This window comes from Parambassis ranga, chromosome 2, assembly GCF_900634625.1.
Source record: "Parambassis ranga chromosome 2, fParRan2.1, whole genome shotgun sequence".
In the NCBI taxonomy this organism is placed as follows: Eukaryota; Metazoa; Chordata; class Actinopteri; family Ambassidae; genus Parambassis; species Parambassis ranga.
Window position 1 is genome coordinate 37,354,877 of NC_041023.1, and position 15,615 is coordinate 37,370,491.

The 15,615-nt window shown below is 38.1% G+C and overlaps 1 protein-coding gene across 3 annotated transcripts; it reads left to right on the forward strand.

Annotated features, from left to right (window-relative positions):
• The first annotated feature begins 275 nt into the window (after positions 1–275).
• LOC114452837 (CD99 antigen-like protein 2) lies at positions 276–15,601 on the forward strand. Of its 3 annotated transcripts, none has more exons than XM_028432332.1 (12): positions 276–494; positions 2,193–2,225; positions 2,306–2,359; positions 9,595–9,627; positions 9,705–9,791; positions 9,877–9,927; positions 9,999–10,076; positions 11,507–11,536; positions 12,569–12,589; positions 14,574–14,693; positions 14,772–14,825; positions 14,916–15,601. In XM_028432332.1, the coding sequence occupies exons 1-12, from the start codon at positions 434–436 to the stop codon at positions 14,945–14,947; spliced, it is 654 nt and encodes a 217-aa protein (XP_028288133.1). In that variant the 5' UTR covers positions 276–433; the 3' UTR covers positions 14,948–15,601. The 3 variants fall into 3 exon arrangements, with proteins under 3 accessions (XP_028288133.1, XP_028288143.1, XP_028288151.1); XM_028432342.1 differs by having other exon boundaries at positions 14,577–14,693; XM_028432350.1 differs by lacking the exons at positions 14,574–14,693; positions 14,772–14,825; positions 14,916–15,601 and adding an exon at positions 12,863–13,610 and having other exon boundaries at positions 277–494.
• Positions 15,602–15,615: the final 14 nt, after the last annotated feature.

A 15,615-nucleotide genomic window follows, 5' to 3' on the forward strand; every position in this document is an offset into this window, starting at 1 on the left:
GCATTCAATGACCGGTCCCACCTTCCACTGTTGTGTTTCTGTGACACACACACATCTGAATGCCATAAACACACACACACACAAGGGTTTCATTTGTAAAGCGAGCCGAATTACACTGCGCTACATTTGTTGTTTAGTTTGCATGTGCAAAAAAGTTTCAATTCCATCATTCGGCATGTAAAGGGTTCATTTTTAAATACTTTAACAGCTACCAGCCAGGCTGGAACGCCCCCCCCCCTCCTCCCCTCAGGGGCTGCCACACCCAGAAAGGCAAGTCTGAGTCATAACAACATGCAAGAGGACACCAGTGGAGGTTTGTCTGTGCACACCACAAACTACAGAGGTCTATGAGAGAGCAGCACAAAGCTACAGCAGCCTCAGAACTACTGAAGAAGTGAAGAAGTAAAGGGGAGAGGGGAACTTTACAGCCAACATGAAGTTTCACCTAAGGATTTCTTTACTTTTCTTCCTCGTTACTGGAACTTTAACACAAGGTAAGCACATTTAAAAACATTATTAGGCCTTATTCAGGGAGCTGATGTGGAGGAGGGGCAGATGAAGAAGAGTGCTGGAGAATTTTCATCATGCAAAACACCAGACATTACATTCACTTCTATTATATGTTATGTATCTGAGCCTGACAGATATATCGCTTCATCGATATCATGGACGATACTTTTGTCGAAATTTAAATATATACATTAGCTACGTGCTAACAATGATGCTGGCACTAATATTAGCAGCAGTAATGTGATTACGGGAAGCTTTTAGTAGGTTAGGTGCAGGGTTAAAAAGTTAGCAAAGTGGCTAGCAAGCTATGTTTTATCAGAGCAAGACTGATATATCAGTATAGGCCTATATTATTATTATTATTATTGTTAAGTAAGCTGCTTGTAGTAGCAACAGTACCAGAAAGTTAGCAAGGTAGCTGCCAGCATCCTATAAAGATTATATATAAATAATTTGCGACAGAAGGATATTTGATTTCACCGGTATCGGCCTAATATATATATTATTATTATGGTTATTAAACATAATAAGGATTAAGTGAGCTGCTTGTAGTAGCTACAGTACCAAAAAATTAGCAAGGCAGCTAGCCAGCATCCTATATACATTATATATAAATGATTAGCGGCCGACGGATATATGATTTTATGGGTATCGGCTTATCATTGATATATCAATATATCAAGATGGCCGACACTTCTATAGAACAGAATCCAAATATGATTTAATGGTTGCCATGGTAATGGGTGGGATATAAGATGCAGGAAGTGAACATTTTGTCCTCAATGCTGATGCGGCATGAACTGAAGACTACAGGGACTACTTTTTTTTGCTTTAGCTTCTTCAGTCAGTGGTGGTTTGGGAACAACTTCACTTTTTCCAGCTGTTATGAATATTTTTTCCCACTGTGTATGTGAGCCAGATGTCAAAAACTACCACCACAGTCAGCGAATGAAGCAGTTGAGTTACATGCTGAGCACAGTTTTCTGCGGTCTGCTTCGTTCCGCGCACACTTCCTGTATAAGGATGGCTAAACCACTGACACGTGCTGCCAAGCAGATGGCACGCTGTTTGCTAGAAGTGGACTAGATATTTATCACAGATTTACCTTCTACCATGCCTGAAACGGCACTTAGAGCAAAAATGTGGTTCTGACTAATCTGTGGGCATGATACAGTGGAGACTCATAAGAGTGTATCAGTGCTGCCATGGCAACCAGCAAATATTTCTACGACTTCCTGTTAGCACATAATACTGCGGATGGTGTTGTCTTCTGCAAACAGAATACGACTTGGGAGATGCCTTCGATGAAAAATATGTATTTTTAATAACATTTATTAAAAATTATAATTAAAAATTAATAGAATTAAAAATTCATAATTATTTCTAAATTTAGCCATTTTTTTCAGCCATCAGTAACTAAGGGAAAATACAATGAGCAGTTCTATAAATAAATAAATAAATAATATTTTTTAAAATATTTGTAAAAATTAAAATAAAAAATGTTTTTGTTATTTCTAAATTTAATAATATTTTTTCAGCCATCAGTAGCTGGGAAAATACAATGAGCAGTTCTATAAATAAATAAATAATAGAGCAGACTCATAAGAGTGTATCAGTGCTGCCATGGCAACCAGCAAATATTTCTATGACTTACTAATGATTGTGTTGTCTTCTGTGAACAGAATTCGACTTGGGAGATGCCCTCAATGACCTAGGTGAGTGACTTTCTCTGTGGTTGGACGCTTTAAACCACATAAAAGTGATATAACACAATTATATCTTTTTGTTGCTATAGCACCCACACCTCCCAAACCCAAAGACCCAAAGAAGGCCCCGCCCAAATCTGACGGTTTGTATGACTTTCCTATATGATGCTGCACAGTACATATGAACATATTGCCTCATGTCATCCGATCATGTGATACTCTGGCAAGTCCACAAAGGGACAAAATAAAATATAGAATTAAAGCTGCAAGGGGGGCGCTAGAGAGATGGCCACTGAGTAGACGTGTTTTTTTGAGCTCCTCATGACACGACCATTCATCATTTTAAAAAACCACTTTCAGTGAACGTCCGGACCTCCGTTGTGTTTTTAAGACAAGCAGTGTTCGTTTGTCCACACTATCCAGTCAAGTCGTCAGCTAGCCGAGGCTACGGCTAAAGCTAGCCATGCTAAATCAAGCCAAAGTATGCAGCCCAGCGAGGAAGAAGACGAGTTGCCACTTATGTGGCAGAAGATCTCAAACAACATCCAAGTCAATTAATGATCGGTTCGACAAATTCGAGCAAAGTTTTCAAAGTCTTATAGCTGACCAGCAAGCGCTAATTGAGAGGATGGGAGATGTGGAAAGTCAAGCAGCAGACCACGAGCAGCGCATTCAGAGCCTGGAAACATCACTCGCGGAAGTACAGCAGGAGAATTAAAAGCTCCGCTCCAAACTTTTGGATCTGGAGGGAAGGTCTAGGCGCAACAACATAAAAATTGTGGGTATCCCTGAAGATGAAGAGCAAGGGAGGCCAACGGATTTCGTCTCTCACTTGATCCCTAAGCTATTTGGAGCAGAAAACTTTGATAAGCCGGTGGTCATTGACAGGGCGCACCGCACCTTACAACCCAAACCAGCTGATGGCTTTAAACCGCGCACCATCATCGCACGAGTGCATCTGGCTCAGGAAAAGGAGAAGATTCTACGGCTTGGAAGACAGCGCTCTCTGGATTACGGGGGAAAACGGATCTTCATTTTTCCCGACTATACCACAGACGTGATGGAGAAACGGCGGAGCTTCAGAGATGTGCTAAAGCGGCTGCAGGAGAAGAATATCCAGCATTCGCTTCGCGTCCCAGCGCGTCTTCACGTTCATCATCAAGGGCAGGTGAAAACATACAGCAATCCTGCTGATGCTGAAAAATTTGTGGACAACGAACTGAGTCAAGAAGGAGGACATACTGTTAATGTTAATACATAGAACGGTAGTTTTATAATGGATGGAATACTGTTTTGTTTTATTCTACGTGTCTATGAGGTGACATGAGGTGAGTTTTTTTTTTTTTTTTTCTTGGCGGCCTGACGCCCTAGAAAGGAATGAAGGTAGCTCAGCTTTGTTTGGGGAAGCAATGGGTGGGGATATTCTTCACACTTAAGTTTTATATGAGTGTGTTTTTTCTGTTGTTCTATGTTCTTCACTTCCAGACAATCATTAATATCTGTTTTTTGTTTAAATGCAACTACACTTTGTTTTATATTTTTTTTTTTTTTAACTATCAATACCGATAATGTCTAATCCTGTTGACACCTTGTCCTTGGTCTCATGGAATGTTCACGGTCTGGGACACCCTATTAAACGGGGTAAAGTCTTCACACATCTTAAGTCATTAAAGGCTGATATTATGTTTTTACAAGAAACACACACTATAGCCACACAGCATAGGAAAATTAGAGCCAACTGGATCTCTCAAGCCTATCATTCACCATTTACATCTAAAGCTAGAGGGGTAGCAATTGTTTTTCGTAAATCCGTACCTTTCAGCTTTCAGTCCTACACAACAGATCCTAATGGTCGGTTCATTATTGTAAACGGGCTTATCAACTTGCTCCCAGTAACTTTAGTTAATATATATGGTCCAAACTCTGATGATCCGGCCTTTTTTCGTAAAGTATTTGATATGATTCCAGATGATGGCTCCACTCATGTGCTGATTGGAGGTGACTTTAATTGCTATTTGGATCCATACCTGGACAGGTTTTCTACAGCTCCACCACCTAATATTCTTTCTGTACAGACCCTCAATAACCTAATTAAATCAAAGAGAACCGTGGATATCTGGAGATTACAGCATCCAACTGGTCGTGATTATTCTTTTTACTCCCATGTTCATAAGTCTTTTAAACGTATTGATTATTTCTTAGTCGACTCTAGATTAATCTCTAACATTGAGAGTAGTAAGTATCATAACATAATCATATCAGACCACAGTCCAGTTATCATCAACCTTAAACTTTCCCTTCCCAAACAGTCCTACTGTTGGCGCTTTAACGCTACTTGCAGACCCGGCCTTTAATAAATATATCAGCGAACAAATTTCTTTCTTCCTTGAGACCAATGATAATGGGCAGGTCAATGACTCAACTCTATGGGAAACCCTTAAAGTTTACATTAGAGGACAAATCATTTCTTACGAGGCTAGACAAAATAAACTCAGGCATGGTCGATTAGAGGAGATAGAGGAAGAATTAAAATCTGCAGATCAAATTTACAAAAGTACCCACCTCCAGTCTGATTATAATAAAGTCCTTAAATTGCAATACGAATATAACTCTATTCTAGGTGAGCAGGTTGGTAAAATTTTATTAAAATTAAAACAAAAACATTTTGAATTTGGTGACAAGCCTCACAAATTGTTGGCGAGGCAATTAAAAGGTGAACAGGCGAGGAGAGCCATTTATAGAGTGAAGTCAAGAACAGGGTCCATGCTGACAGACTTACATGATATTAATGAACGTTTCAGAGAGTTTTATTCTGATATGTATTCTTCCAAGACAACTGCCACACAAGATGATTTTGATAGCTTTTTCAGATCTTTATCCCTTCCACAGTTGGATGCGTCATCTCGGGAACATCTAGATTCAGATTTTACTATTTTGGAAATACAGGAGTCCATAAAGGCATTCCCTACTGGAAAGGCTCCTGGCCCGGATGGTTTTGGCCCAGAATTTTACAAGGCTTTTGGAAAAATGTTAGCACCTTTATTATTAAGAATGATTCGTCAAACCTTTATAAGTAAATTGCTGCCATCCTCTCTAGGTGATGCCAACATTTGTGTTCTTCTAAAAGATGGCAAAGATGAAACGGACCCAGGCAACTACAGACCTATTGCCTTATTAAATTATGATCAGAAAATAATCACTAAGATTTTAGCTACACGATTAGGCAAATGCATAGCAAGCATTGTGCACCCAGATCAAACGGGTTTCATTCTGGGTAGATACTCTTTCTGCAACGTTTGTAAAATTCTTAATGTTCTATACACAGATCACAAGGATGATGAAGGTGCAGCTACACTGTCGCTAGATGCCCAAAAAGCCTTTGACACAATAGAATGGCCATACCTTCTTACTACACTCAGAAAATTTGGTTTCAGTAATAACTTTATTGAATGGGTCAGAATTTTGTATACAAATCCTAGATCCTCCATTGTTACAAATGGGAACAAATCAAAGCCTTCCTGTTGCAAAGAGGTGTGCGACAGGGGGACCCATTATCTCCCCTACTGTTTGATATTGCGCTTGAACCACTTGCAATAGGAATCCGGGCACACCCAGATATTAAGGGTATCAAACTGGGCAAAATAGAGACCCGAGTGGTGCTTTATGCTGATGATCTTCTTGTTTGTTTAGCCAACCCTAAAGTTTCCATCCCTGCTCTCCTGGACTATGTTAATTTATTTGGCAACATTTCTGGTTACACAATAAACTGGGGAAAGAGTGAATTTGTGCCTCTAGGGGACAACCTGCCTCAAGAGTTCCTGGACACCTTGTCTTTCAGGGTGGTGGATAATTATTTCAATTACTTAGGATTAAAACTGACAAAGGATGCCACAGATCTCTTTAAAGCCAATTTTACTGAGGTAATAAACAAACTTAAAGCTAATATTGAGGCTTGGAGGATATTACCTTTAACTATGATCGGACGAGTTAATGCAATTAAAATGGTTAGTTTACCTAGATTTCTGTATTTGTTCCAGAATTTACCCATTTATTTAAGTGCAAGGTTTTTCAAGAAGTTGGATTCTATCATACTACCCTTTGTATGGGGCTATAGGTCACATAGAATTTCTAAGGCTCATGTACACAAATCAACAGATAAAGGTGGTCTTGGTCTTCCAATTTTTAAGCATTATTACTGGGCTGCTAACTCCAGGGCTCTCACTTATTGGAAACACAGCAACCCTACAGATGAGGGACAGGTAGACATTCCCTCCTGGTTACAACTTGAAACCCCTGATCCTGATAATAAGAACATATCACTTTGTACATGTTTATTTTCTGACTCTACATTTGATAAATCAACTCGGAAAGATTTTGTCCTAAGGAATTCCTTGCGCATATTACGTCGGATTAAAGTGGCCAATAAAATCCCTAAAGATTCAATATATATTCCAATTTGTCAAAACCCTTTTTTTAAGCCAGGGCAATTGGATGTGACGTGTACTATTTGGAAAAGGAAGGGTATCGTAACTCTAGCTGATTTGTATATTGACGGTTATTTTGCCTTGTTTGCCCAATTATGCAATAAATATAACATTCCTAATTCGCACTTCTTTCGTTACCTTCAAGTTAGGCATTATGTCAAACAAAGGTTTGAACATTTTGAAACTATTCCAACCTCTCATCCTTTTTATGATAATCTAATGCTTGCTCCAGAGTCAAAACATTTCATAACTAAATTTGAAGATTGTTTCACTGTCTCTGTCTCCTCTGACTTTCTTCGACAAGCCTGGGCTAGTGACCTACAATCGGATGTATCAGCAGAACTTTGGGAGAAAGCCTTGTCACTGGTTCACTCTTGTTCTATTAACACTCGTTATCGTCTGATACAATACAAGGTGATCCATAGATTGCATTATTCAAAGATTAAACTGAACAAAATTTTTCCATCAGTATCTACTCAATGTGATAAATGTTCCTCTGCTGAAGGGTCTTTGGCTCATATGTTTTGGTTCTGCCCTCAATTGTTTGGCTTTTGGTCTGCAGTTTTCAAATGGTATTCCAAATGTTACTCTAAAGATATTTTACCGAACCACAACCTGGCAATATTTGGATGTTCCACAGAGACGTTAGATTACACATCTGACCTGCAAATGGCCCTGCAACTTGGGATGGTGGTTGCGAAAAAACTTGTTCTACTCAACTGGAAATCTACCACTTCCCCAAGTTTTGATCACTGGCTTAAGGAAATGGTGTCTGTAATACAGATAGAGCGCAACAACAACAAGATAAACGAAATAGGCATGTGACTATATGGAGACCCTTCTTGGCTCAATGCCTTATAACCACATGATCTGGAGGGATGTTGTATACTTTATCCAATAATATTTTATTTTTATCTTACTCTACTGTACAATACTAGTTGCACACTTTGTCTTATGGTCTGGCAGGTTTTGTTTTTGTTCTGTTGTTCATCTGTGTGTTTTTTTTCTTGTTTGTAAAGAAAACAATGGAAAGAAACCTCTCTCCCAGCTGTACCGGCACGAGCTGTGGTCTGCAGGGCAGAAGAGTACAGCAAAACACACATGTACAAAAGACAGGTCCTCCGGCCAGCAGGTGGTGCAGTGACTGTAGCATATCAGCATGTAAATCTGTGCAGTGTCCGATGTTCAGCATGACTGTAAAGTTTCATCCACATAGGATGAAGTATGTGGGAGATACAGCCAAAAGGACATCTATTTCCTGTGCATTGGCGAAGGGTCAACTTTGTGGCAGCGCCACAGCCAGACCGTGTGACGAAGTGCTGCGTTTTTGATAACTTTTGGTCTCTAATGCCTTAAGAGTAACCAGACCAACTTTCAGATGGATTGGACAAATCCAATAGGAGGAGTTCGTAAAAGTGCGGGGAGTGAAAATTGCAAAATGGCGCAGGTTTTTCAAAATGGCGGACTTCCTGTGCGTTTTAGAGTATACCTCCAAGAGACTTTTTTTCTTGTGTAGAGGTGATACATATGCGTACCTATTTTCGTGTCTGTAGGTCAAACGGGGAAGCAGATCTCATTCCAGGGGGCGCTGCAGAGCCATGTGGCCACGGCCACATATGACGATGAGGTGATGTGAAAAGATGCACAGGGGCTGATGTCATGATAGAGTAAGAGGCAGGTAGGATGAACAAATCAAGAAACACAACAGCTTTCTCTATGGTGGCGAAGGGTCACCTTTGTGGCATTGCCCCGCCCACACGGTGTAATATCGAACTGCGTTTTTGATAACTTTTGCTCAGCCATGTCTTCAGAACCATGTGACAAAATCTCAGGTCTGTCAGAGTATTCCCCTAGCAGGATTTTGTTCAAATACGAGGTGTGGAACATGGATAATCAGCCTGAACACAATCCATGCCGTCAGTAGGTGGCGCTATGATAGTTTCTGGTCATTAGCATATCAATCTGTTCAGAATGACAGGCTCAGCATGCCTGATTTTTTTCATCCACATTGGATGAAGTATGTGGGAGATACAGCCACAAACACATCCATTTCCTGTGCGTTGGCGAAGGGTAAACTTCGTGGTGGCGCCACAGCCAAACCATATGACGAAGTGCTGCGTTTTGGTCCCTGACCCCTTAAAGGCGAGTGCACCAATTTTCAGCCGTATCGAGCAATTCCCCTAGGAGGAGTTCGCAAAATTGTGGGGTGTGCAAATTGGAACAAGTCGTGGTTTTTTCAAAATGGCGGACTTCCTATACGTCGTGGAATTTTCGTCCAAGAGGCTTTTTTTCTTGTCACGAGACGATACATCAGTGTACCGAATTTCAGGTCTGTAGCACTTGCGGTGAATATTTTCACACTTTAGGGGGCGCTGCAGAGCCATGCAGCCATGCCCGCCAATGGCGACAGTGTGAAGTCGTGATTTTCATCGGGGGACAATTTTGTGCCAAATTTGGTGAGTTTTTGAGCACGTTCAGGGAGGCAAAATCCCGATACCATGGGCGGAACAAGAATGACGTATAATAATAATAAACGCTTGCATTTCAATAGGGCTCTTGCACCATTCGGTGCTCGGGCCCTAATAATAAACGCTTGCATTTCAATAGGGCTCTTGCACCATTCGGTGCTCGGGCCCTAATAATAAACGCTTGCATTTCAATAGGGCTCTTGCACCATTCGGTGCTCGGGCCCTAATAATAAACGCTTGCATTTCAATAGGGCTCTTGCACCATTCGGTGCTCGGGCCCTAATAAGAAACGTTTGCATTTCAATAGGGCTCTTGTATCATTCGGTGCTTGGGCCCTAATAAACAAAAAAATACAGGCAGACAGCCAGCAGGGGGACTTTAAAGTTTTGATTTCGCAGTAAAAATGCATTCCTCTGCTTCTTTCAGGTGACCTCAACCTTTTCGATGCTTTTGGACCAGGTAAAAATTCACAGTGATGATTTTTACTTGCGTTAAATTCATGAAAAAAAAAATATATATATATATTGTTTTTGTAGGTGCGCCACCAACTGAAAAACCAAAGCAACCAAGTTCTGGAGGTACTGGTGGCTTTGGATTTGATCTGGAGGATGCTGTCAAACCAGGTAGAAGCCGCCATCTTTTCAACATTTGTTTCCTCCCCATTGACAACCATTGGGATCATTGACTGATCCGCTTTTACACCCACAGACCCCAACCCAAAACCTGACAAACCGGCCATCGACAAACCAAGCGGAGGGGGTGAGTCTTTTTACCCGATGTCATGTGACATCACCGCAGACAGGAAGAAATAAATCTGTGGTGTCTGACAGGTGGAAGACCGTTCGGAGACTCGGACTTGGTGGACGTCAACGAAGGGGACTACACACCTGACAGGGGACACTCAGGAGGTAAGGAGCCGGCCGATCAGATGTCACCTAAATATATACACACTTTGTGGTCTGTCCTAAAAATACACCCCAGTGTGCTTTACACCTCAGCACACCAGTAGGATCTTGTGTCGTACTACAATGCTTTCTAAAGCACGAATTGAGACAAAAGTAACTGTAGTGAAGCCTAAAATATTATTAAAATATTTTTAAATTAAAAATTAAAAAGGACCAAATAAGTCAGTCATAAGTCAAATCAGTTTTTGCACAGTGGAAAGCCAATAATTTTTTTTGTATTAGTAAACTTTTTAATAATATTTATTAAAAAATATATATATATTTTATGTTATATATATTTTTTTTTAATAAAATAGAAACTACAAAAAGGAAATACAATATTTTTTTCAGCCATAAGTAACTGGGAAAATACAATGAGTAGTGGTATAAATAAATAAATAAATAAATATAGTTATGCCTGTATTGTGGCAGTTATTAATTTAGATTTTTATAAAATAAAATAAAAAAGTAAAAGTTAAAAAAAAACGTTTTGGTTATTTCAAAATTTTCTTCTTTCTAAATTTAATAATATTTTATTACTATTTTAATTTATAATATAATATAATATAATATAATATAATATAATAAAATAATATAAAATAAAATAAAAAAGATAACATTTAAAAAAATATTTCAAAATTTAATGTTTGATATTATTTTTAATTTAATTTTACAAATTTTTAATATTTGCTTTTCAGTAACTGGGAAAATACAATGAGCAGTTCTATAAATAAACAATTAAAATATAGTTATGCCTGTGTCCGTTATGGATTTACGGTAGATAAAATAAAATAAAACAAAAGTTTAAAAAACCTTTTTTATTTCTAAATTTAATCAAATGTTTAATATTATTTTTAATTTGTAATTAAATTTTTAATATACTTTTATAATTATATTCTTTATAAGTAATGGGGAAAAGCAGTTCTTTAAATAAATAAATAGATAAATACATAAATAAATAAATAGTTTAGATAAATAAATAAAAATGAAATAAAAAAATGTGAGAAGTTCAAAAATATTTAGAGAATTTGCATTAAAGTAACACATTGATTATTGTGATTATCGTAGTTTATTTAACATCTTGGAATGAGAGTATCATTAGTCATAGAGAGGATGCAGGTCTGTTCTTTCCATTGTTATATTGTCTGCACTACAGCTGACTCAGCTGTTCTCTATGTCCCAAAACAACGACTCATTGTTTACTGCCATGGCAACACTACTAGTAGAGTACTACTCTGTTCTGTTGTTTACTCTGAGCTTGGAGAAAAAAAAGAATAAAAAGGATTCAGCTGTAATGAAAAACACATGGGCGCCTTTCAGAAGGAGTTTGTTCGATTGTTTCTGACGGAGGAAACAAAATGTCTGACTTTTTAACCCCTTGTTTTCAACCACAGGTCGAGCATCGGACCCCGGCTACGATCAGGGTGAGTATTAAAGCAGTTAAAGTGGAGGAAGCAGCCACATGCAGAACAACCCATTGAACACATAAGAGACAACACAGAGTCAGAGGAGAAGTGCATGGTCTAAGTATGCAGGGGTAACGAGACACAGGTGCAACCAATGAGGGCGGAGCAGCCAATCAGAGAGGGAAGTAAAATAAATTGAGGCACACGTGGATGTCTGACTTTCAAAATAAAACAGGAAGTACGAGAAACTGGCTTTGGACATAAAAGGAAAGGTATTTCGAAATAAAAGACACAAATTAAAACAATATAAAACAGGATTATGTCAGAAGATATTTTCAAAATAAAACAGGAAGTACGAGGGGAACTGGCTTTGAACATTAACCTAATATAAAAGGAAAGGTATTTCAAAATAAAACACACAAATTAAAACCATAAAAACAGTAAAATGTCACACGATATTTTCAAAATAAAACAGGATGTACGAGAAGCATTAAGAAACTGCATTTGAACACATTTTTGCAACACAAAAGAAACATATTTAAAAATAAAAGACACAAATTAAAACCATATAAACAGGAAAATGTCACAGGATATTTTCAAAATAAAACAGGAAGTATGAGAGAAACTGCTTTGAACATTAAACTAATATAAAAGGAAAGGTATTTCAAAATAAAAGACACTAATTAAAACCATATAAAACAGGATAATGTCACAGGATATTTTCAAAATAAAACAGGAAGTACATTCAATATAAAGAAATTGCCTTTGGAAATTAAAACTAACACAAAAGGAAAAGTATTTCAAAATAAAAGACAGCTAGTAATATACATATATGTAAATAACAACCCAATAAACTGGGACACACATGGATCGCTGACTTTCAAAATAAAACAGGAAGTACGAGAAACTGGATTTGGACATTAAACTAAGTTAAAACAGACAAAATAAAACCATGAAAACAGAATATTTTCAAAGTAAATCGCAAATAATTGTAATAGTTTTCTGTAATCAACATTTTAAGACTGATTTTGGACTCTTTATTCCTTACAGGTGGTGCCGATCAGCCTCAAGGTAAGTCCTCTAAATAAATCAAATCTGAAAAGTTAGCTTTGCATGATGGGAGCACCCCCCCCCCTTCCTTTCATTGTGTTTGTGACCTGCTGTTGACTTTTTATGGGGCACTTCCTGTTTTGTTCCCTTCTTAGAGGATGTTCACTGCTTTAGTAGCTTCCTTTGGTCCGTCACATTGACCTATCGCAGCTCAGGGAGATTTAGCTGTTGCTAAGAGATAGCCCTGGTCTGGTGTCTCTCTGAAAAACCACTGCTACAATTGTGTCGTTGCAGATCCAGACCTTCTGTGGGGCAAAATCCTGAAGATGATTTATGCTAACATGCCAGAGGAATTCTATGCATGGACATCCAACTTAAAGCAAATCTTGGCGCCTTTGTTAGACAGGGTCATGGATCTGCTGCAAGCCTTGCCATGACGGCACTGGTCCAGTTGGATCTCGGGTTAAAAAAAACAAAAAACAAAATCAGGGCTAGGTGCCACATCAGATCTCTCTTTTGAACTTTAAATGCTTGGGCAGTGGGCGTATTTCTCATATTTTTCTATGATGTTTACCTTTTATTTTCTAAAGTTTACATTCACATTAGTGAAGCATGGCAGTGTCGGTGTCATGGTTCACGCCTGTTTTGTTGCATCTGTACCAGAATGGAGTTCTTAAAACAGATTACAGAGTACAGATTATAAAATAAGACGCGCCCAATCCTGGGACCAAATTCTAACATACAAGCTTAAAAACTCTGTGGTTAGAACTACCTTACCTAGGATCTGGTTTTTGGGTGTGGATTTCTCTGTGTGTGTCAGGACACGCCTGCTTTAACAGCCAGGCAGACACACATTCTTAGCATAGATAGCATTCTAAGCACTTTGCAGAGAGGTGCAGCATGTGAAGGTGCAATGCTCCGAGGCATGTTGTGCACAATCACTTCACTGTCTTCTGATCATCTGATGTTTTTCTCCTGTATGAGAATATTTATTTTTTAGTGGTGTGTGGTTTTAAAAATAATAAACAACTGAATGGTTACATAATGTGGTGCTTTTTGATCCATGGCGCTAGCTAGCTATCTTTTAGCACAAAGGCTCAGTTCACATGTTGCTCAAACATGTCTCCTCTCCCCACGTCTTGCATGATTATAATTAACCCTTCACACTCTCATTTAAGCTTTAACATCCCGCTTCTTCAGCATGATCGCTTCCATGCTAAAGTAGCATGTAGCTAGTAGCTCTCTGCATGTGATGGAACAAGCTAAAAACAAAAGCTAACTGTTAGCATCTCATATGCTATGAAAATAATAATCAATAATGTTGCGTAGAAGTGTATAATATAGTATACATTTGTGCACATGTACACTGTAAAAACAATGTGTGTGCCAAAAAAATAAAAAAACTGAATGAAATAAAATAACTTTATTAAAACTTACATTAATTTACCTTTACAAATTTTACAGTTAAACATAAATAGATGACAGAAATATTATTATATATTATAATATAATATATATAATAAAAATTAAAATTAATAATCAAATAATTACAACTTTTGAGTGACACTTGCAGAAAAAATGTGTTAAAATACTTTTAAATCTGCATAAAGTACTGGATTTTTTTATATATATTTTTACAGTGCAGCATAATAAAACCAGTAGACATCACAAGATACATCTCTCTCTTATGAGTCATTGTGAAGTTGTGCCAGCCATGCTTATTATTCATGCAGCCACACTGTGTGTGTGAGTCATCATGCCTTTGTGTGCACCCCACCCTGCACCCGAGGATCATGAGTGTGTGTCCTTCAAACTCCTATTTTTTTATTGTATTATATTTGTATTCTCCACATCATAAGTTATTGACTGCCATCTGGTGGCCAATTATTGTTACTACATTTTTTTTTCACTGCAATTTTAAAGTTGTTTTTGTAAGAGTGATCAAAGTGATCAAGTGATCATGACAAGCCAATCAGATCTAAACATCTGGGTTTTTTTTTCCTAGCAGAAGCCGGGTCTGGACAGATCGCCGGAATCGCCAGCGCCATAGGAGTGGCTCTTCTGGGTGCGGCGTCCAGTTACTTCGCTTACCAGAAGAAAAAGCTCTGCTTTAAACTGCAGGGAGGTGAGTGTGTCATCACGGAAACGGTTGCGTTTGCGTTATCGCAGAGATTTGACAAAAAAAATCTATTATTTGTTTAAGGTGCAGATCCAGAGAGAGGTAAAGCCCACCAGGGTGCACATTCTGAGCCTCAAGGTGAGTCCATGAAATAATTTTGATTGACGGATGTGCAGGAAGGCATAGATTATGCGTGAAATATGGACAAATTCTCGTCTTCTGTATCAGTTCTCAGCAACCTGCTCCAGACAAACACCTGATCTACGAACCAGTCGATGGTCCTCATGCAACTTGAAACACTGCCAATTGTTGATTTCCATGTCTGTTACACTAGTTGCTGCCTATAGGGTGAACCTAACCCAGCTAGGAGCTAGGAAGGATCAAACCTTTTTTTTTATTTATTTATTTTTTTTTACTTTTTGAAAAATGTCTTTAACACCTTGAACCCTAAATTGTCAATTTTATTGATTTATTTTATTTTTCTTTGCGTAAAACTCCTTTTTGGGTTAAATTATTTTCAAAATAAAAACATGCCAGCAACATTAATTACAAGCAGAAGGAGCTTCATATATAATCAGGGGACAGTGTTGATGTGTTTGGTCATTTGAGTCCTTAAAAGTTTTATTTTTTGGAAATTTGCAAAGCTTGTAGTGTAGAAATGTGCCGCACTGACATTTATGTATGATTTTTGTCGAAAGAAAATAATGTTTTAAGGACGGAAATTATGATTTTTTTTTATTTTTCTCTCTCTCTCTGCTTTCTTTAATTTGCCACTAAGTTGCACTTTTGGTTTGTCATGTGTTGTGAGCTGTAAATACTCGAGTACAATGTGTATAGGCGCCTGCTTTAGGCTTGCTTTTTATTCTTCTTCTTATTATTATTCAAATTGTTTTACAACCATAGACCAACACACTATAAGATGAATGTT

Coding starts and splice junctions, on each gene's coding strand:
- LOC114452837 (XM_028432332.1), top strand. CDS start 434: ATGAAGTTTCACCTAAGGATTTCTTTACTTTTCTTCCTCGTTACTGGA. Junction 14,694..14,771: donor CTGCTTTAAACTGCAGGGAG/GTGAGTGTGTCA, acceptor TATTTGTTTAAG/GTGCAGATCCAGAGAGAGGT. Junction 14,826..14,915: donor TGCACATTCTGAGCCTCAAG/GTGAGTCCATGA, acceptor CTTCTGTATCAG/TTCTCAGCAACCTGCTCCAG.